At 44.8% G+C, this 22,931-nt stretch overlaps 1 protein-coding gene across 2 annotated transcripts in view; it reads right to left on the minus strand.

Moving 5' to 3' along the window:
- The window catches only part of PIK3R5 (phosphoinositide-3-kinase regulatory subunit 5), a 100,402-nt gene that overhangs the window by 33,031 nt on the left and 44,440 nt on the right, over nt 1-22,931 (minus strand). For both annotated transcript variants that reach the window (XM_090060973.1, XM_090060974.1), the window contains exons 2-3: nt 18,887-18,999; nt 5,679-5,779 (exon numbers count right to left, since the gene is read on the minus strand). In XM_090060973.1, the coding sequence (XP_089917099.1) occupies nt 5,679-5,779; nt 18,887-18,986 (201 nt within the window). In that variant the 5' untranslated portion in view covers nt 18,987-18,999. The remainder of the gene's footprint in view (nt 1-5,678; nt 5,780-18,886; nt 19,000-22,931) is intronic.

Here is a 22,931-nt window from a genome sequence, read left to right on the forward strand (position 1 = left end):
GGTTATTGTTCATAGGTCCAAACCTATTTCTAGTTACACAGCAAGCTCAGAATAGTTGCAGCAAAGCTTCTGTTAAAATAACAGGAAGCCGTCCATTTCTTTTGAATTGGACAAGAAAAAATGCTTAAACAAGAGGGGTCCTCAGGAAGCCCAGCCTCGTAAATCCTAGGCTACCAGGGAGACTGGAGCTCTGTCCCATGACACATGTATACCAGGGGCTCCTAGAATCTAATAGCTAGGATCTCCCTTCCTGGCTTTCCCTTCACAATAGGCAGCACACAATGGATAATGAGACTGGAATACAGGCTGCTCCCTGGACAGGAGGCTGGTTGCTATTGTGGAACAGAGGTCATGCACATAACAGGACTTCAGGAAGTAGGAAATCTCCCTTGTATCTTGCAGTGCTATTCAAAGCGCAGATGTTCAGGTTCATTCTCCTTCCCAGTGTAGCTCCACATCCCTTTTCTCTGCAGTTCCCACACAGCAGAAGGAATCAAGATCCAAGGAACTGCTCTATAAAGGGATGGCCCAAGTCCAACCAACCTGCTGCCAGAATGAGGTGCTTGCGTCATGTGTTTCTGGAACCCTAAAAATACCCAAACAACATTGCAAAACTCAAATTGCTTCAGACACAGAAGCTGACACCTTTCCAAACTGGAGTTGGAGGTGTAGCCCCTCCACCCCAGTCTGGAATGGGGGCAACAGACAGCAAATCAGATGCAATTTGGAGGACATTAAAACAGATTTAACTAGCTCAGGTGCTACAAGACAATGCAGCCAACTGAACAGAAATCTTGCATGCTTAACGGCAGCTTTTCTTTCATTGGTCACAGGAGTCCAGCATTTTAAAGACTTCCCCAGGAGAAAGAAAGGAGATGATCCTGTTGTAAGCACTTTGAGGGAAGGAGGAAATAGTTTTCCCATGTACCAAAGCCCTATCCATGTGACTGTGCCCAAGCTAGGTCTTGTTAAAGGAACATGACATTTTGAACTGCTTTGTAGAATTCAGACAGAGCAACAGGCATATAACTCATGTTTATTAATTTGACTGACACAGCATATTCCTGTTTGAAAGTTATCTGTTAAAGAAATTACAATGTTCTTGAATTTGCTATTGAAAATTACTTGCCAAGCAATATTCACCAGTAACTCTTAGATCAGATTTAATGTTGTCCTTGTCTGAAATGCACACCACTTATAGACTTTTCATCGGCTTCATAACACTTTATAATACTTTATATTTGGAATTCAAGCCATTAGTGAATTTTGATAAGCCAGACAGTACATGATATGCTGATGTTTCATGACTGGATGTTATTAATTCTAAAAATCAGGTGTCAGGTATAAATATTCACATTTAGGAATTTGGTAACTATTCTCCATTATTCACTTAAATATTCACTGCTTTTTCTGAACCCTTCTAGCAGCAAATCTATTTGAAAAGAACATCCATAAACAATGAGCACAAGAGGGGCACAAATTTATTAGCAGGGAACTATTTTTTAAATTGAACTTGCCATCACAGGGATCACTGCTGTTGTTTGGCACTACCCATCACTGTGGCTTAATCGCAAGCAATGATACCAATATACTATAGAATCATACTTCTAACAACGGATCTTTGCCCAAAGGTCTACTAATAATTTTTCTTTCCCATCTGAGCAATAATCTGTAGGAACTAATGTCTTCTGAATGGAGGCTAGATGGTGTACCAAGCCTACTTTGGAAGGCATTTCCCTAACAAATGCACTGTGAAATAATCAAGCACCAACACAGCAACTGGCTACACACCAATGCTGAAAAATCTTCTCACCCCCTAAACTTCAGATTCTTACAGGTATAGTTGGTGGGCAGGGCTCTTATTGTGTTAGGTGTCAAGCACACTCAGGGATCCAAATATCTGAAAGGCCACTATAAAGAGGAGGGAGAACACCTTTTTTTCCTCATTTCAGAGAATAGAAGGCAGAGTAGTGGCTCGAAGTTGCAGCAAAGTAGGCTTGGCTTGCCTATCAGGAGAGACTTATTCACCGTTAGAACAGTGAGGCAGTGGCATAGACTGCCTAAGGAAGCTGTGGCATCTCCTTCATTAAAGGTTTTCAAAAAGAGATTGGATAAGCTTTAGTTTGGGATGATCTAGGAGTAGCAATGCCTGGACAACAGTTAGAAGCCCTCGAGACCCCTCTGCATTACACCCAGTCAATTATTTTGGCTGGAGTGCTACTTAATGAGTTTTGGTGAGTTGTTGAGGGCTGCAAGGGTAGCCCTGCCCCCCTGGTTGCCATCTTGGGACCAGAAGTCCCACCCTTAACCCAGAAGTACTCCTTTTCGGACTGGAGGGGTGGGGGGTGGAGGGTTACCATCTTGGAACAAAAAACCCACCTAAAATGTAAACTAGCAATCACACATCTACAATAATATATTTTAATTTTATTTTTAAAAATATTGTTGTCCTGATTTCTGTGTGTTTTGCTGTATATATAGAGGTGATTGCATAAGAGCTCAAAATGCAGTCTTACTCTTGTACATTCTGGGGAGTGTGGGGGCATGTGGAGGGGTGGGGAGGTATAGGGTTTTCTTGGGTTGCAGTGGGTGTATGTGTGTGTGGGGGGGTGTGGGTATGACGTTTGTAGGGGGCTGTGTGGGCGTGTGTCCATGTATGTCGGGGTGGGCAAAATACAGCCCACAGGCAGCAACAACAAGGCCTGCCCGGCCCCTGCCTAGCAGGGACTTCTGGCCTGGGACCATGGGGCTGTTCGTGGCTGCACTGGCACGGGAAATTCGGGTAAGAAGTGGCGGGGGGGAGGCAGGGGAGGACCATGAGGATTGCCCCAGTCCTTGGGGCTGGGCCAGCTCCTGCTAACCCCTATGGTCTGGCCATGCAGCCAGGAGCTGGCACGTAGGCAGGAAAGCGGCGGCAGGGAGGAGTGGAAGCGAGCAGTATGCAGAAGCATAGGGCCTGTGCTGGTGTCAGAGCCAGTGGGGCCCAGAGTGAGGTGGTACGAGCATGGGGCATGGGCTGGCAGGGGTCTGTGGAGCCAGGCTGGACTGGACCAGTAGGTAGAAGGGGGATCTGACCTGGCTCCGTAGAGCCCCAGCTAGCCAGGACCCTGCGCTCCTGCCACCCTGCCCTGAGTGCCACTGGTGTGAGCCCTGCATTCCCATCTGGTTACCACTGGCTCTTGCGTACCTGCTCACTCCAGGTGTCCCTGCCCCAGCCCTGTGGTACAGGCAGGGACCACTGTGCTACCCCAATCCTGCGTGCCCTGTGTTCACCAGTCTGGACTGAGCAGTGGTGGCGGGGAGTGAAGTGATGCTCAGCGTGGGGGAAAAAGTCCCCTCCCTCCCTGGCCAGTGCTTCCTGCTGAAGCCACTTGCAGCCCTGCTTCACTGCCTCAGTGCTGCCCAGAATGGCAGCAGTGGCCATGTGGAGCAGCCACAGGGCGGCACAGAGGTGGTGGTGAAGCAGCTGCACCACCTCCTAGCACAGTGTGGGCTCCAGGCCAGCAGCCACAGCAAACACTGCCTGGTGGTGGTGAGCAGGGGGCTACTTTCCTCCGCGCTGAGCAGCAGTTTGCCAGAACTTGACAGCTTGCCAAAACTTGGTAAGCAGCCCTCCACACAAAATAATTGCCTGACCCTGGTGCATGTAGGTGTGGGGTGCAGGGGAAGGCATCACACAGTCCCCACTTACAATGTAGGGCTCACGGGACTCTGGCTCTGTGCCTCCATGTGGGGCTCCCAGCTGGAGTGCCAGGAACCACATGCTGAGGCACAAGCCAGCCCAGCCTGATAGTGCAGGAATCCTCACAGGTCCTGGCACTAGCATGCTATCAGGCCTAGCTGCCTCAGTGCGGGTCCTGGCATTACAGCTGAGAACTGCGCACCGCAGGGCTGGCCTGTCCGGCTCCATGCTGTGCTGCATGGGTTCCAGTGTTGCAGCTGAGAGCCACGGGGTGCCCAGAGGTGCCCAGTCAGCTTTGGACTGTGCTGCATGGGTTCCAGCTGCAACATCAGAACCCGCATGGAGTTGCCCAAGTCTACACAGTTCCCTGCTGCAGTGCTGGGACCCTACAATGCCTGGCCCACCCTGTCCAAGGGAACTGTGTGCCACTGGGCTGGGCTGGGCCAGGCCAGCTCTGTGCTGCACCGCGGGTCCCACCATTGCAGCCAGGACCCATACGACACGGCACAGAGCTGGCTGGCCCAGCTAGGCACCTCCTGGTACTGCACAGTTCTTAGCTGCATGGCCAGGACTGCAAAACACAGCAGGAGCCAGCCCAGCCCCTGCAGTTCCCAGCTGATGCCTGCTGCTGCCGGCCCTGGGGCCCTGTGCTCCTACCTGCCAACTCGCTGTCACTTTCCCTTCTCTTCTGCTTGCCATTGCTGTCCTTCCCCTGCTGATTTCCTTCCTTCCCTGCTCGCTGCCACTGCTCCCTGCCCCCAGTCCACCCACCGCTTTGCAGCTTGCCACTACCGACTGCATGGCCAGGACAGCAGGATGCAGCAGGAGCCAGCCAGGAACCACAGGGGCTTGGCTGGGCTGGGCTGGCTCTTGCTGCGGCGACAATCCTTCCTCCCCACTTTCTTATCTGAGTTTCCACCCTTAGGTGGAGGGAGGGCAGGGGACAGCTCCATGGTTGCTAGGTCAGAAGCCTCTAGGCAGAAGCATCTGGTTGGGGGCTGGGGGTGGTGCAGGGCCAGGCAGGCCTTCCTCCTGCCACCACTGGGTCCTACTACTAGCTCCTCCTGGGTCCTGCTGCTGCTGGCATCTTGTCATTTTTGACAGACCGCTATGGGAGAATAATAATTAAGTTTCTAAATTTTATAGGGGTCCCATGGGCCAGATATAATGGCCTGGCAAGCCAGATACAGCCCATGGGCCATATTTTGCCCACCCCTGCTCTACATGAATCACTCAAAAAAACATGAGAAGAGCTCTGCAGCCCAGAACAGGCAGAAATTGGAAGGCTGTGCTCAGCAGCAGAAGAATGAAGCAGAACTCCACATCTGGATGGGTTATGAAAGAATATTAAAACAGCTGGGATAAGTTATAAGTTTATGGAGGGGATAGGATGGTAGAAAGGGGAGTTCAGGCTTTCCAGTGCCAGAATATATGTGGAGCTGTGTTTGTGGTCCCCGAGTTACAGTTCAGAGCGGAACATGTCCGAGTGATTATTGTATGCTTCTGGTCGTGCCCGACTGCCATATGAGGCCTGTTGAAATCAAACCGGATCCTTTGCAATTGGTATCAAAGGGTTTTAGACCAGGTTACAAAATAATGTTAGCATGATAACTGTGTAATTGATCATCACACCAGGAATTGAACTGTGAACCTGGAAAGCATGAGCTATTACAGCTTGACCTAAAAAGCCAAGGCTCTGGGGTTGGGGCTGTAGCAGATCTCTATTCCTGTGGATCGGGCATCCCATATTAGATATTAGGCAGTGACTTATACTAGCATTAAAAACAACCATAGTCCAAAACCTTTCACACATACACCACCACTCTTAAGTAAAACTCAGGAAGTGGGATTCCTTAGCAGGACATAAAATACAAACTCTATAGCAGGACATAAAATGGTATGCATGCCAGACTATACCTGAAGAGGAAAAATCCCCCTCCTCCACAGCCTCCAGGCTCCTCCCTACTGGAGCAGCCTTTGCTCTTACTAACTTTACCTCTTTGGTTTTCTGCAGGATTTTCTCCAGGAGAATGAGGTAGTTTCCTGCATCTCGGCTGACCAATTCCTGCAGGCTCCAGCAGTTGAGGCACAGGCCAGCTATGAAAGGAGAAAAAAACCCAACACAATTCAAATATACCATAGATGCAACTGAAGAAGTAGCAGTGGGAGTGCAGAGGCGGTATGGATAAATTATTTGATAAGGGTCTATTACTTCAGTGTAGAGTTGGAAACCCTAAATCCCCATTCTGTTCAATAAGGTTCTTATCTCACCCCAATCTTGGTAGATAGAACACTCTCCAGTTTTTGTGAGTCATGTAGCATAATGTACATGCGGTTGGTTTTCTCTTTTATCGTCTGCCCAGGGAGAAGTGCGTGTATGCGGTGGAAAATTTGCTTTAGGGGAGTTTTATTCTGGGTTTAAGTGCCTACACTGTTCTGCATTCCTGTTAGAGGAAGGACATCAGAAAGACTAATGTGACACTGATTATCACTTCCTGAACAGTTTGCTCTATGAGGCTATACGACTGACATATGACAGGTCTAGTGCAGAGCACTGCGATAGCCTGAGAGAGGCCCATCTCCAGCCAAGAACGTTCCACTGGGCCACATGAGCAAAACTTATTTCAGAACTTTAGACTCCTTTACTCTGACTACCTGGCCACCTTGACTCAACGGTGGTAGCTCAACTGTGGCATCGGAGTTATGCAATTAATAAGTGACCGACAATAATGGGAGTTATTGAATACTGTTGGGTTCTTAGTTATCATAAGAACACTGCACAACTCGTCAACCAGCACATGGTATATCAAAGAAGTCAGAGGCATAAGAAAAATCTAGAGCAAGGTATCCCAGGACAGAGTTCCCAGATAGACAATACTTCCAATAAAACAAGAATGAAAATTACTTTTGGACAAGACACTTAAAATGTCTCAGGCCTCAAATAGCCATGCTCTCTGAGGCTCAGACAAAATGTATTTCTACTATTTTAAATTAAAAGCAAGACCAAATGAGATGAGAAAAAGAAGAGCCATCGTACAAGATGGCCAAAGGTTTTTTCTGTCTAAACCAACTGAAACTTCATCTCCATCTCCAGACACGTACTTTCTTGTTGTTGAATCCTGGTAATGGCAATGCTGCAGGCATATCCTGGTTCCTCAGCTTTTTCTGATCAGTTCACCTCTATCCTTAACTGCTCCCAGGTGGCTGTCGAGGAAAAGCTAAGTGCTGCTCTATTTTACTCAGGGCTGCATGCTTCTATCTGACAAAGGCACATCTTCTTTTAGAGTCATTTGATAAGTCATCTGGTTGAAGACCAAAAGAAAGCAACTGGTAGAATAAAATCTCCATCTGAGAACTATTGCAGAACACTTGTCTTGTAACTGGCAATTGTATAGCCCCACAGAGCAAAGCTGCTTGGAGAATTTAAATTCTACTCAAGACTGCATTAACCCCTTGTCTGCCTGCCCCTTCCTGCTTTTGGGCACTATCTAATATATTTGGGAAGTATATAGATCTGGAATATTAGGAAGCACAGCTGGTAGTTAATAACTCATTCCATTGAGAAACACTTGTTTGATTTAAAGTACAGTTTTAGTTGGAAAAATTGTTCTAAACGGGAGACTATGGGCTCCTTATCTACTGGAGCTATGTGACTGTGGGTCAAATGTGTTTGGGTGATAAATGATTTTTTTTCCTTAACTGTTGGCCTTGCAAACTCACTAGGGAATCTGAGCAAACAAGCTAGACTCTTGTGCTATGCAACATTGCTGACTGCCACAGACATAGCCACAATGTTGTGTTGAGTTGAGTACTTCTCTATCCCTAAAAGGAAGGGGCTGATATGAGGCTTAATTCACAGCTGTGTAAATAAGCAAACAAGACAGGATTCTAGTTCCCCAATTCCCTCCCTCATTGCTGCAGTGTCATTAAAATGTAAACTGCAGTAAAACTGTAGTAAAACCTGATAGTCATGCCAGTGCCTATGCCAACACACATCATTCTGAGCAGGGCAATAGAGTAGCTGACAGTCATTTCTCTAAGCCCTCTGAAGATCATTGCCTGTAAAATATGCCATTTAAAGTATACTTAGTTCCCATTCATTTTAAAATTTCCTTTAAACCAGTATAGGGCTAAGCCAGAAACTTCTATCTGCATTATGGGAGGGGTTTGAGCAAGCAGTCTAACAGAAATCATAGAATCATAGAAAATTAGGTTTAGAAGAGACCTCAGGAGGTCATCTAGTCCAAACCCCAGCTCAAAGCAGGACCATCCCATTTAGACCATCACACCCAAGGATCTGTCTACCCAGGTCTTAAAACTTCCAAGGATGGACATTCCACAGCCTCTCTGGGTAACTTGTTCCAGTGCTTTGCTACCTTCCTCATGAGAAAGTTTTTCTTAATAGCTAATCTAAATGTCCTTTGCTGAAACTTGAGCCCATCGCTCCTTGTTCTGTCATCTATCACCACTGAGAACAGTCCAGCTCCATGCTCTTTGGAACCGCTTTCAGGTAGTTGAAGGCTGTTATTAAATCCCCCCTCAGTCTTTTCTTCTCCAGACTAAACAAGCCCAGTTCCCTCAGCCACTCCTCTGAAGTCATGTGCCCAGCCCTCTCACCATTTCTGTTGCCCCCCGCTGGACTCTTTCCAATTCACCCACATCCTTTCTGTAGTTGGGGCTCAAACTGAACACAGTACTCCAGATGTGGCCTCACCAGTGCTGAATTGAAGGGAAGACTCACTCAGTCTGCTGGCAACACTCCTATTAGTGCAGCCCAGCATCCTGTTAGCTTTCTGCAATAACGGCCTGCTGTTGGCTTATATTCAGCTTCTTGTCCCTTGTAACGCCCAAGTCCCTTTCTGCAGAGCTGCTGCTTAGCTAGTCAATCCCAAGCTAGTCTGAACCAATGCATAGAATTGTTCTGTCCTAAGTGCAGGGCTTTGCACTTGTCCGTATTGAACTTCATGAGATTTATTTTGGCTCAGTCGTCCAATTTGTCTAAGTCTCTCTGAATCCTAGCTCTACCCTCCAGCATTTCTACTTCCCAGCTTGATGTTATGAACAAACTTGCTTAGAGTACGCTGCATCCCCTCTTCCAGATTATTGATGAATATATTGAACAAAACCAGCTACAGGACTGACACCTGGAGGACTCCACTTGATACCAGCTGCCAATTAGACATTGAGCCATTGATTACTACCCTTCGAGCCTGATGCACCAGCCAGTTTTCTATCCTGTATTTCCTTAGCTTGCTTTCAAGACATTCATCCAACCTGTACTTCATAGATTCATAGATCATAGGGGGCTGGAAGGGTCCCTTCAAGATCATTGGGTCCAGCCCCCCTGCACTAGGCAGGACAGACAACTGGGGTCACGTGACCCCAGCAACTTGATGGTCCAGTCTCCTCTTGAAGATTTGCAGGGTAGGCAATTGCACCACCTCTGGAGGGAGTTTACTCCAGTCTGGACACCCTGACTGTGAAGAAGCTTTTCCTATTGCTAAGCCTGAAATGGTCTTCCAGGGGTTTGTGGCCATTACTCCTGGTTTTCCCCAAGGGTGCCCTAGTTAACAGTTGTTCACTGAGCCCTGGATGTACTCCCCTGATGTAGCACTAAGCTGCTACCAAGTCCCCTCTCAGCCTTCGCTTTTTTAGTTTGCTTACTTCCTTAGTTTGTTTGCAAGAGCTGGTGTCAAAGGATACATTCTCTCAGTTCTCCTGCTTAGCATTATTACTGACTTTATTACTTTAAAAAAATGGGTATAATGCAGGCATTGAATGGGGCCGTTTAATAACAGTACACTACAAAAGCTTGCAATACCACAAATATGAGTTATAATTGCCACATGCATGTCTTGTCTGATCCTGAGGCTCCTTTTTTTTCAGAAGAAGGACAGATAGGAGTTGGCTTCCTCAGAGCTCCTATTCCAGGTTGCTAGACATTGCTCCCTTCCTCACACCAGATTACACACCAAGCAGATCCTCACTAACTTTGGGCTGGCAGGGGACAAGGGATTTCATGGATGTCAGCTGTTACTCTTGCAAACTTCTATCTCCTGTCCTGTATGGCAGTAGAGTCAGAGCCAAAAGAGCAGCTGAGTCAGAGCCAGTAATGAGGGGTGGATCCAAGGAGTGCAGTCCACCCTCCTTTGCCACTGAGGGGTCTGGTGTTGGCTGCTGGATGCACGCACAGCAAGTTCTCTGCTGCTGCCGCACGTGCATTTTCAATGTCCTGTATCCATTCCTGTAAGCTGTCACTGTTGAACTACCCAAAGACCAGCCCATAAAGCAACTCTTACCAGCAGTAAGTTGTGAAAAAACCAAACGAGTCAGAAAATGGTCACGGTAAGCTTACAAACAGCTTTAATTAGTTTCCCTTGTGCAACTGCTTTGAGCCCTGAGGGCATATGCTATTATTTCTGCAGTCCATTTTTCTTATTCAGAGCCTAGTGAATGATGCAGAAACTTTCCAACAGAACATTCTTCCATTAGAAATGTTCCGTGAAACATTATTCTGTTAACAAGCTGCTGGTTTCCAATGAAAGTGCATTCCTTCAGAACATTTCCAACCAACTTTAGCACCTTTGACTTTGGTTTGAGGGAAAAGAGCAATTGTAAAGTAGGCAACTTCCTTCTCCAGATCTATGAAAGAGGATTTAAAAATAAATATTGAACAGTCACATTCATTAAGCACCGATTCAAACAAGATGTCTGCTATTATAATAGTATATGATTTTTCTAGCTAATTTCATGTTCATGAAAGAGACAAACTATGGTTAAGGTTAGCATTACCAGAATCCTGAGTGATTAATTTATAACCATAATCTTCTTAATGTGGTATTATTAAATTGAGATCTTTCTGCTATGGAAATATGACCAATAATTAATAGTTAATTCAACTGTTTTAGTTTTCCATTCACCAGTAGCTTTGAATTGCTCATCTTCCATAGTAAGCCAATGAAACTTCATATGGGTGTACATGCAAGGCTACTTTCCGAGCATTATGACTCTCTTTGCTGGGCGCTAGCATGTTGGTCTAAAAATCTACCACTTCTGAGAGATTTTGCTTGGCCAAAGTCACCTTAAAATGCAGTCTCTTTCTGCAAAAGCCCCAGGATATTTAAGTAAGTATCTGTCCCAGCAGACAGCCAAAGGTGCAGAAAGCTACACTACAATGATCTCTACAAAGACAAGAGGAAGGACGGGTCCAGATGAAGTGCTGGCAGTGATTTGGATTGTCCTGTCCACAAAACACCAGCTGGGGATTCAAGCTGAGGGATTCATGCTGCCCATCACTAAGGCAAATCATGCTGTTTGGCTGTCTCGTCCAGGAGAAGGAGAAAGTCCAAGGCAATGAAGAAAAATTAGCAAAAGCAAGGGGTCTAAAATACATCTCAGTGAATTGTCAGATGTGGGGAACTTATTTCTTGTACAAGCACAACCACAAATACAAATACCCAACAATATACATGCTGTTTCCTTCTTCTGAACACTAGTAAGAGAGAGAAGGAAATTACAAAGAAGGGTAGAGGAACTATGCTGAACTGAATGGGATAGGGTGTGGGAGCTGAATTCCTTCCAAGGGGAAGGACTAGGACAAGCCTTTAGAAGATGGACAACTGGGAGAAGGGCAGGAAGCATGGATGAAGGGTGGGTTTAAATAAGGGAAATATCAACAATGCAGCAATGGCTTGAGTTCACTTGATATACTCCACTGGTGTCTGTGATAATTTGGCAAAGCAAGATGATATCCTATATCATTAGACTTGGTGGAACCTCCAAGTAACAAAGGGTTAAATCACAGGAGTGGCTAGTCACTGTTTCTCCAACTACAAGAGAGTCAGATGGCTCAGATGAGGTACAGGCCTGCCAGAGAGCTGAGCTCCTCCGGGACTCAACTGCTGCAGGAGCAGAGCTGAAGCACCTGATCCTGGGGAACACGGGCAGAATTCAGCCCTGGATCTCTGGTAAAATATGCTAAAACAAAACTTTCAGACTTTAAAATCCCTAGAAGTGGCCCAATCAAACAGGATAGCAGCTGTGATGGTCATATGGCATCAGGCAGCCTTGGTCTCCTCTCCATCTCCCTGCAATGTTATTTCTATAAAGGGATCCTACTGCACATATCTAGGTTTGGACCATGGTTTCTAGGGACTGGATAGTGACAAAGGAGACTCCTGGATCTGCATCCCTCTTCACCACTCCACTCCTGAGATTCAGTCTGATCTGAACATTATGCTTATACTGTAGATTGGTCAGGAGATCGAGACTGCTTATTAAGTAGATGGGGGCCACTCTGTTACAGACTTCCTCCTCTTCTTGCAATTGTCCTTGTGTCCTCAGTCTACTGAGAAGGGCAAGAAGGACACATCCTGGCAAAGGGGTAACACGAGAGTATTTTTATATAACACAAAGCAAAGTAACTTGTTGTCATGTAACTGATATATGAGCTGTAAAGCCTGAAAAGCACATGTACCCAACATATCCCCAGCAATGTCAACAACAACCTATTTCTGTGGTATTTCAAGCCTTTCACTAAAAATATAGGGTTGCATCGCTTGAACTAAGGGACTAAGGCCATTAGCCAGCTGCTGTAGCAGACTCATGTATGGACCAAGCAACAGAGGAAGGAGAGACCATATTAACAAAGTGAGGCTTACATAGGTTTTGACTGGTTTCACAGTCTGGTCCCAAAAGCCAATTCCAAGACAAGGAGAGAATGACAAAATGCAATCATCTCTCTGAAGCTCTGAATATTTTTTAATGACCTTAGCAAAACATCTTTTGTTGCTTTTTCTAAGGGCACAGGGCAAGTATGGTTTGCTTATGTCGTCACACTCATTATTCAGCATCTCTTTTTCAAACTGTCTGCCTACACACCTCAAGAAATCACATGCTACAGACCACGCCTGTAGTAATGCTTAAAGAAGTGCTGTTCTCAGTCAAATATTGTCCAACATGCTATGCAAGTAACGGAAAGTTTTGCGTTGGTGGGGGAATATTCTTTACCTTACTAATCTAAATGCATTAATATGGCAGAGTTTACACATTTCAGGATCAGGTGCTTCTCAGCTGATGGCAGTGGAAAGTTATTTACACGCTCGTATATATGTACGTTCATTAAAACATTAAAGAAAATTCCCTCCAGCTGGCCTTCACAGGGGATCCCTATTGGTGGCCACTGCCATTATAAATCTTGAAGCAATGAAAAGCCAGCTGTGTCATTCCACAGCACATTGACCAAAGGCCAATCTTTGATTCTTGAGGGGCTTTAATTCTATTCTGCTTAAACAAGTCTTCAGCCACAGGACCTTAGGATGCAAATTACATCAACCCTGTCAGAAAATTGGAGTTAGGACTTTGAATATTAACCCCACTATCCTCAGACACATCTAGAGTGCCCAACACATGCAAAACTCTTCACAAACCTCAGCCAATTACTGTAAGAGCCTTGTAAATTAAAAAAAAGTAAATGGGTATGTATTATTATTTTATATATGTCAAGAGACAGACTGATAAATGTCTTGGTTTTCAGAAGTGCGGAGCACCCATGAGTGCTATAACAGTTCACATGCTTAGTCTTCTTGAAAAAGAAAGTCTTGTATAAATAACTTGCCAAAGGATGCACAGTGACTCAGTAGCAGAAAAGGGACTAGACCACAGGTCTCTTAGCTCTGAGTATGGACATGTAGCACAGGTACACCAGTGTAATCTGCCTCAACACAATGTACATGGGAAGTAGATACATGAACTCAGATTCAATTCCACTTATTAAGTGTCTGGAGTGGATGTAGGTGCCCCAGTGCAATTCTATTCCATCCTGTCCAAGTCCTGAAAATCCATTAATGCACCCATATTTGTAATACACCATCATCTTACCCTTACGTCTAAGGGACAAAATACCAGGAGGAGCAGGACTTGAGCAGAGTGGATGTAAATCATCCCATCCTGCTGTAAAAAGTTATAGATTACAAAACCAGCAATAGCAAAGTTTGAGGTGCATAATAAAATGAGCTGTGTGATCGCAATTCTAATCAATTTTATCCTGGGATAGCTTTTTCTCAGTGAAAACCGAGTGTAAGTGGCTCCCCTACCTATAATATGGTATATTATAGGCAGCTACTACCTCTGTTGGAGATCTTGTCTGTCAACTCTAGATAGCAGTGCAACTCACAATATACAAACTAACATAAATGACATTAGCATAAACGTATGTTGTATCTGTACTTTCTGTCCCATGTTCCAACCACTAGGCCAGGTGGTTTCTATCTTCATGTCAGTCTTTGGGCTGTACTCCCTTCCCCCCAAACAAAGAAAATGACCAACTAGTCAGTAATACGTTACTGAAAACGAGGTGCATGGAGGAGAAAGGGGAAATCTCACTTTAGAGTAGAAAACAAAATAATCATAATTGTGAGGGGATAGGCACCATTTTTTTGTTCTGTGTTTGTACAGCACCTAACAAAATAGACCCATGGCTGGGGCTCTGAGATACTGCTACTAGATGATGATGATTACTACTACTACTAATAATAATTTAAATTATACTTGTGAAATAGCTCTTTCATCAAGCTAAAACTCCACACTCAAAAAGCTATATTTACACCTTTATGTTTTAGCTTTGATCTCTATCACCACCGACAAGATTACAGTATCATGCATAGACTCAAGCGACAGCAGTTATTAACATCATTGTGGGTTCTTTAGGAAGGATGAGGCTTGAATGCGTCTTTTCTCAGAACTATACTGCAGTGTTTGTCACCAATACAGCTCCTCCAGGGGCTGCTTCTTCCTAAATGGTGCAGCTGTGATCAACATCTTCTCTTTGCTATTTTTTTTTTTTTAAAGGGAGAGCTGTCAACTTAAAAAAAAAAAGAAGAAATTATACTTACTAGGCTACAGAATCAGGTTCCCTTTTGTGCTCTTTTTCTGACACAATGCATTATCAAGTATTTTATTTTTGAGCGGTCTAGCTTCAACAGGAGGGGTGGAGAGACTAGGCCTAGCTTGGTAGATATGGCTTAGGATGGGAAATGTGGGTTTGCATCTCCTCGGGCACGGGTAGGGAACACAACAGAGGTATCCCACATCCTGCACAAGCCTTAAAAAGAAGGGAGGCACCACCACTGCCACTATCCTCACTCTCCTCCTTCAGAACCATATGTTAAAAAACAAAAAAACAACAACCAGTAAGCCCTAATCAGCTCTTTGAGGACAGAGAAAGTGCAGCTACCTTCTGAAGGGGGTTTCAGGCCATGGGATCCACATAGACAAACACACCTTCCAACAGTCCTAAGTGAAACACTTTTAGGCTCAAAAAACCCAGTTCTCAGTAATTTTTTTTTTTTTTTTTTTTTTTTTTACTGATTAGCTCTAAGCAGCTTTACCCCGAGTGTGTTGACTTTAGGCAGCTTCCTACTCAGTGTGCTTGCTGGTTAGGGTCCTATTCTGAGTTGCATTAGCTCAATATTAGAAGCCTAATCACTTAATTCAGGGGTCTGGATTCAACTCCAGGAGCCAGATGCCTAATTTTAAAGGCAGCTAGAGCCTTTATGGGTTCTGACATTGAGTGAGCCAGGAGTCCCTATGGAAAAAGAAAAGAAAAGAAATGGATGGGATTTAGACTATGAAGAGCATAAGGGCACATTTATGCCACTTCTGTGTCAAGTCCTGGACTGCTACTGAGAATCAAGCCCTTCCCACTCACTCCCATCCCTGGTCAGCAATTAGGCAGAGCAGATGTGCTGAGTATACTTGGGTGCACACTTAGGACTAAAGGAATCAAAACTTGTGAAAGAGGTGGTATCATTTATTAGACTTACTAGATATTTGCAAACAGCATTATTTACATTAATTTGTTTGCAAATATCTAGTTGGTCTAATAAAAGACATCACCTCTTCCACGAGTTTTGATTCCTTTTGCCTATAGATCAACACAGCTACGACCTGGAAACATGACACTTCAGACTAAGCCATCTAAACTGCCTAGCAGCTAAGCATGATCACATGCAGAAAGGAAACAAATGGGCAGGACTTGTTTCTACACAGTAGTTCTGGATTCAGCAGAAAGTCTGTGTAGTCACATGGCCTTAGTCACTGAAAAATGACAGGTGGTTTTGAAAATTATACACATCATCTGGCCCTATTGTGATCTGTTTCCTACCCCTCAATATTTCATTTCTGTTTCCAGGTTCCACTGTTTCTGGTGGTATCTCTCCCTTGGACAAACTTTGAGTGGTATTTTTTCTTTGACTAGGACAGCAAAAGAGCATCACCAGCCCTGTGTTCAGGAGCAATTCTGTGACAAGCCAGCAGAGGCACCCCAGGAACCATACAAAAACCAAGCCAGCTGTCATGCTAATCAGCTTTCTGAGGATTTTTGTTTCCTTTATTGTTTATAGTGGTTTGTGTATAAATTCTTTCATGCTAAAACCAGAAAGGACCAATATGATACCTAGTCTCACCTTTCTAGTATACATAGGATTTCCCTGCATGAATCCCTTTTGAACTAAGGCCTGCCTAACATAGAAGCTGCCAATTTTGATTTAAACATTTCCAATGATAGGGAAGCTATCACAACCCATTACTAAATTGGTTCAATGCTTAATTACCCTCCTCCTTGTTAAGGAATGCATGCCTTATTTGTTGTCTGAATCTGCTTCTCTTCAGATTTCAGCCACTGGTCTTGTAACAGCTTTGTCTACTACACTGAAAAGTCCTCTATATCCATGTCCTTTTCCCCAGGCAGATACAGTGCAAGCCACTTGACACTGGCTGTTTGTGTTACCTCCTGGCTTTTAAAGTCAGGCAAACAGCACACAACATTTGCCAAATCTTACTCTATATTAAATGCACTGCTTTATGCCATTGAAATATGACAGCTAGTTGGGGCGAGAACAGCATGGTTCTGTTCTAACTCCAACTAGAGCCGTTTGCACCTCACTGAACCTCTTTCCTTTGTTTTTCAGCGCACTGGTAGATGCCACTGATCAGCTGAGTCTCTTACCCAGGTCTGTACTGGGCAGTAGAGTGTATATTGGCCACAGCAGCAGACATGGTTAGGGAAAAAAGCCCTCTTGGCCTCAGGGCTTGCAGGGTGAGCAGACTGTTGCATATGTTGGGCAATTTCCTGGCTGTCAAACAAGCCCAGCACATGCAGCATCAAACAGACCGTTATCAAGTCCTTTCTCAACAGGACATTTTGGCATTGTTGAGGTTGTCAGGCCCTTTGTTGAGTGGCGCCCTTAGGAACCGCTCTCACCTTACTATTTTACAACACTGGTTCCAGCGTGGGTTTTCAGAGCCCTACTTTGACAGTAGCTACCTGAGCTAGGCACACCTTCGAATAGGGACAAATCCCTTGCTAAGCCATAGGGAAGCAGGTTGGGTTTTCCAGCTACAAGCCAGAAAATCAGTGTTGTCTTGTTTATATTTCGTTTCATATTCAAAGACACTTAAGATGCATTAAGTGAACGTGACAAAGACTATGCTGATCTGGTATAATTTGGCTGTTCCATTAAACCTGCAAATGAACCCACAACCCCAGGAAAATTATTCCTCAACTGACCTGGGATTTCTGTTGTGTTTCTGTCCCAAAATCCCTACCAGGGGCACAATTTAGATCTGTAGCTGGAAGTCTAACAGTAGTTCAAAGCTTGTTCCATGCTGACTTTACAAACCTCAGCATTTTAGTCAGATGTCTTTTTGGTAGGAGAGGTTGACATTTCAGAAACAAATTTGTCACACACTATGAAGCAACTGCCTGCAAACTTCCCATTTAAAATAAATGACTTAGATGTGAAAACATCTATTAAAATTTACAGGACACAGAACTTACTTTCAAGCCAGTGGCTTATTTTAGGTTAAGGAAGACAAAAACAAAGAAGGAAAGCAAAGTAAAACTGACAAAATTGGCAAAGACAATTGATATAGGAAGTAAAAAACTTCAATGAGAAAAACTGAAGCCAGAAAGAATAAAAAAATTAGAAGAAATCCTTTAAATAGAGGAAGAACAAAATAAAAATCCTACGATCAATATTGGCATAGGTCTAAAACTAGAGAAGGATGGTGACATTGTCAATGACGTAGAAAAGACATGACGCATAGATTAAACACTCCTGTTCTGCATTTGGAAAGAAATAAATGGGATGATGCATTCACTACTATGGTATTGTATATGAAATATTTTCTATTCCAACAGTAACTATGAAGGACAGGAAACAGCTAATATCAAAACTAAACCTTTTTAGTCAGCAATACCAGATAATTTGCAAATTATTACATTAATTAAATTAAAAGAAAATAGACACTGAGCTCTATTAAACCTTACAATTTTTTAAATTTATGTTTAAATAAACTAGGAACATCGAAGAGGTTCCAGAGCACTAGAAAAAAAAAAAAAAGTGCTTCCCCCCAGTGTTTATAAAGGGTCAACAGGATAGCCCAGAAAGTACAGGCTACCTAAGCAAACATTGATCTCAGGCAACATAATGGAAATACTGATCAGGGGGTATAAATAAGTATAGAAATAAACACAATGTGGTCAGTCAATGTGGCTTTATGGAAAATAGGTGTCTAGGCAAGCACTTCCAACTTTTTTGATGAGACAGGTTTAATTGATAAAGGGTAATTGTGAAAACGTAATATACTTTGATTTAATTTTTCATCAGAACATCATATGAGTAACACTTTACAAAAATAAATGTAGCCAGAAGTAAATGAATTGAGAACTAGTTGATAGATTGGAAAAAAGAATTTGAAATGGACCCAATGATCTCCCAAGGTCCCTTCCAGCCCTAAACTTTTGGCAATCTGTAAAACTTCTGTGAATCTGTGAATCATCATCTTAGCTCAGTGTCTCTAAGAGGGGTCACACCGGTATCTCTTCTTGGCTCCATGCAATGCTCTATTAGCGAGGTGAAAGAAAAACAATTTTCTAGGTGTTATGATTCTTCAGATAGGATCTGGGATTACACAGCAGTAGACTTTTGTGGCTGACAAAAATGGGTAAACTGATGATAATAGTGGAGACAGGGCAGTTATACAAAGCATCATGAACTCATTAGACCAGGACTTGTAATACAGCCAAACAAAACAATCATATAGACTTGTAAGCATACATCTCATTTAAGGGTCCCAACCCATACAAGACCTGATGAGGAGGTTCTGTGCCTTGAAAAGACGCACAGATACTGGATCACCTACCTGTCCACGTGGTGGTGGAGACAGCACTTCTGCTAAGCCCATGCAAACATCTTTCCAGAGCATGATGGATCCTGTCCTCTGTGCATGTTGTGTGCTGCATTTTGATTCATCTCCTGAATAGGAAAGAAGAGTAGAATGAACAGTTAGCATCACCAGGCCCTAACCAGGGGCACCGTGTGCCAAGAACACAACATAAACCAAACCCCCAGGTTTGGAAAAGCAAAAATGTTCCCTTTCAAATTTCTCTCAGACATTTCTCTTTCTGGCCTTTTCAACCCCTGCACCACTGCTACTTTGCAAGTTGCCCATTTTCCCCTCCACATCCTTGCACTCTTCCAACCGTGAGTTAAGCAAGAGAGATGTATGTAACTCAATCAAAAGGAAGTACATGCTGTGGGCTCAAGGGGACGGGGGAGAACCATAGTATGCATGCCCATATTCTCACAACTTCTGCTTCCTGGACAGAACAAACTTTTCTTGTGTATTTACAGAGATGGTATAATCTTGTGTGCGGCTAGAGGCTTGTGAAGAGGATGAAGACCATAACATAGCTGACGGTAAAGAAATCTCTCAGGTATTAACAGGAAAGAGCATGGGAGGTCCCAGATTCTTCTGCCCCCAGGGGAAGGATGCAGTTTATTTGGTGACTCCGAAATGGTTACTGAAGAGCACTGCTGCACAGTCTGTGGTAACAGCCTTGACAGTCTAGACCAAGGGCGGACAATTATTTAGGCTGGAGGGCTACTTAAGAAGTTTTGATGAGCCGTTGCGGGCCAGGCTGGGCTGGGGAGGAGGGGATGGGAAGAGGGACGCTAACCTGCAGTGGCAGGGGAAGAGGGGGACAATTGATCCGATCCACCCCCAGCCCATCTGTTCCACACCCACTGCTTGGACAGAGTGGGTGCGGTATGATCCGCAATCCTCTCCCTGCATGTCTCTGTGACGGGCGCCGGTTCCACGGGCAGGAATGTGTGGGAAACAGACTGTGGCTCAGCTGGGCCCTGGCCCTGCAATGTCACCGCAGTGCCATCCTGGCCCCAACCCCCACCTGCCTGTCCCATGCCCACTCCATCCACCTGGTCAAGCATGCCCTGCTCCTGGGGATCACAGGCTGGGCTCCATGAAGACCGCACTCACCCACCCACTCTGTCCAGTCCCTCTGGCAGTGGGTGCAGAGCAGATGAGTCCAGGGCGCCCCGGTAGGGGGGCCTGGCTTGGCGACAGCGGGGCATCTACCTGCTCCCAGGTGGCAGTGGTGGGGTCTGCCAGGAAGCTGAGTCCAGTCACCACACCACCCCTGCCACCTGGCTTCATGGACTACAGCTCCCAGTGTGCCCATGGCAGGCTGTACCAGGTGGCACCTCCATGCCCAGGGTCAGTGGGATCAGCTGCACATGCCATGGCCTGGGTTGCCCCCCCCCAAGCCAGGTGTGGCCAAGGGACCCGATGCAGGCCAGAGAAAAATCTTTTGACAGTCTGGATCCAGCCCATGGGCCATATTTTGCCCATTCCTGGTCTAGACAACACAGAAAGAATTTTGGACTGTTGCCAGAATTTTGCAGCCCTACAATGCATGCCCCAGGGCACTGCACAGAGTCATCCAAACAGTCAAGGACATGTTGAAATAGCAGACTGCATGCCTAGTGCACAGTTTTCACAACCAGTTTTGTTACATGGAAAATGTCCTCTCTCCCCCAGTGGTCAGTCCTAGAAACTTATCACATGGAATAGCAGATGGTGACTTGCACATGATGAAGTATCCTGCTTTGCAGAGGACTACGTACAGTGCAAGGGGGAGGCAGATGAGAGAGAGGGTAAGCAAACCTGTTTTTCAGTTAAACACTGCTGTGGGGACCACAAATCTTCTCTCATTGCAAAGACACTTCAGTTATGGAAGTTTCCTGTTCCTTCCCATAAATCAAAATTGGAGATGGGCTTCTGATGGATATGCACTTTCTCTTCTCTTGCCAGACACACCTCCAACCTTGAGAGCTCCTTTGCCTCTTGATTACAGATAAAAAAATTCTGCAAGTAGCTCAGTTTGTCAGCTGTTTAGCTCAGCTGGTTTGAGCACAGTGCCTATAACACCAAGGTTGCAGTTCAATGCCCAGCTGGAGTAAATAATCTCTTGAAGTCCCTTTCAGCCTTGTTTCTTTTTCAACAGAAAATCGGGCATACCAAAGACCCACTCTACCAACAACCTTTTGTCCCCATTCCTATTTCCCATGTCAGTGGGGGTATGGACAGAAACAGTTCTAGCACAAGAATAAGCACATCCATCCCATCAGATTTTTGTTACTGGAGATCCCCCTCCAGAGGAGAATGTCTCCACTACAACTCTTCTGCTGCTGTGGGTTTCTAAGCAGTGCACGATGAACTTTGGCTGGGAGAGGAGGGTGTCACAGAACCCAGCACCTGCATTCTACCCCATACACTATTTCAAAAGTCCTATAAATAGTTCCTCTCCAAGAAAAAAATACATCAAAGCACTGACCTGGCGTAAGCCCTCATCTTTACTCTGAAGTGAAGTCTTTGGCACCTTGATTCTAGCCTCCCACTGCCCCAGATTGTCCTGTGGTCCTACAGCTGAGAATTTTATGCATCCACAGATTGACTTCAACAGGGAGAAGAGATTCTGCCACCAGTGTCTGAGTAGTGAACAGAGTCTTTGTTCATCTGTTAATCCACCCAACATCTTAGTAATGACTTCTGGCAAGTGTCTAGAGGAAAGCAATGACTAAGAGAAGTGACTCATCCACCACCCATCATACTGCTTATGACACAAGGATCATACCCTAGATGTCAGCTTGCTGAACAACAAAACTTGGTCACCATCAGCAAGGCTGTTGTCAGACTGGTAGGTTGAAGAGTGCACAGGAAGCATCTCGAGCTCATGAAGAAAGCTGATCAACTTGAAAAGCATCATCCCAAAAAGACAGAACTCTTTTCTGATGTCCATGGATTTTGAAATAAGGAATTGACTGTAGCTTTAGGGCATGAAAGGAGAGCTATTACCATAATTTTATAACCACAAAGTACACATACTTTGCTAGTGAGTTTCCTAATAAGCCTACAGTTACTATAAATGCAACTAAAATTTTGCTACATGTGACACGTTTTGTTGAAATGTTCTTCATGGAAGACACATTGTGGGTGCATCCACAATGTTAGATATGAAGCACTTTACTCATCTTCACCAACTGCCACTCCCCTAAAATATTGTGACTATTTACAGTACAAGAAACAGTTTTGTAAAGTTTAAGTCAGACCTCCCAGGAACCCTGAGGCCAAGGTTTTTAAGAGACACTAGAGATGTAGATATCCAATTTAAATGTGGCTTGTTTTCTCTAAGTTCAAGTTCTGCCGGTAAAATTATGTCTTGCATTTGAAAGCCTGTCTAACTTTATTCCAACTACATAGTTGGTTCAATAAAAGAAATCCTGAGAAACCCTTGAGACTCACAATGCCTGAAGAAGGGCGTTTGTGCACAAAAGCTGGCAAAGAACTTTTTTCCAACTATGTAGTTGGTCTAATAAAAGATATCACATCTACCCAAAGGCATTTTAAAGCATGACTGATGTTCTGGGGCCAACCCTGATGAGGGGCAGCTCCACCATCAGAGCACAACACCGCAAAGGTGCTACTACAGGCCACGCAGTTACAACTCAAGGCAGAGCACCAGAAAAATGCCTGAGAACAATTTACTGAAGGCTGTACAAGATCTAGCAGAAAACAAAAAGTCACCAGAGAGCTTTGGGTGAAGGCCTGGAATTGGTTCTTCACGGAAGGATAGTGAAAACATCAAGAAAAAAGAAACCCACATTCAGATGAAAAACACATACCACCAGAACACTAGCAAGTGCTGGGTGTGTCCTTTCTAGTCCTCACAACACAGGTGGTGTATGATGGTGTACAAGACTAAAAAACAGCACTGCTCACCACACCCTATTGTTCTGTGCACTAGACTTGGAGACAACACTCCCAGCAGACAGGAGGGAGGGGGAAGCTACAGCAACTGGGGGAGGGGAGGAAGGACGGGTTGCAG

Source organism: Crocodylus siamensis, chromosome 8 (assembly GCF_052110815.1).
Source record: "Crocodylus siamensis isolate JL-2025a chromosome 8, ASM5211081v1, whole genome shotgun sequence".
Taxonomy (NCBI): Eukaryota; Metazoa; Chordata; order Crocodylia; family Crocodylidae; genus Crocodylus; species Crocodylus siamensis.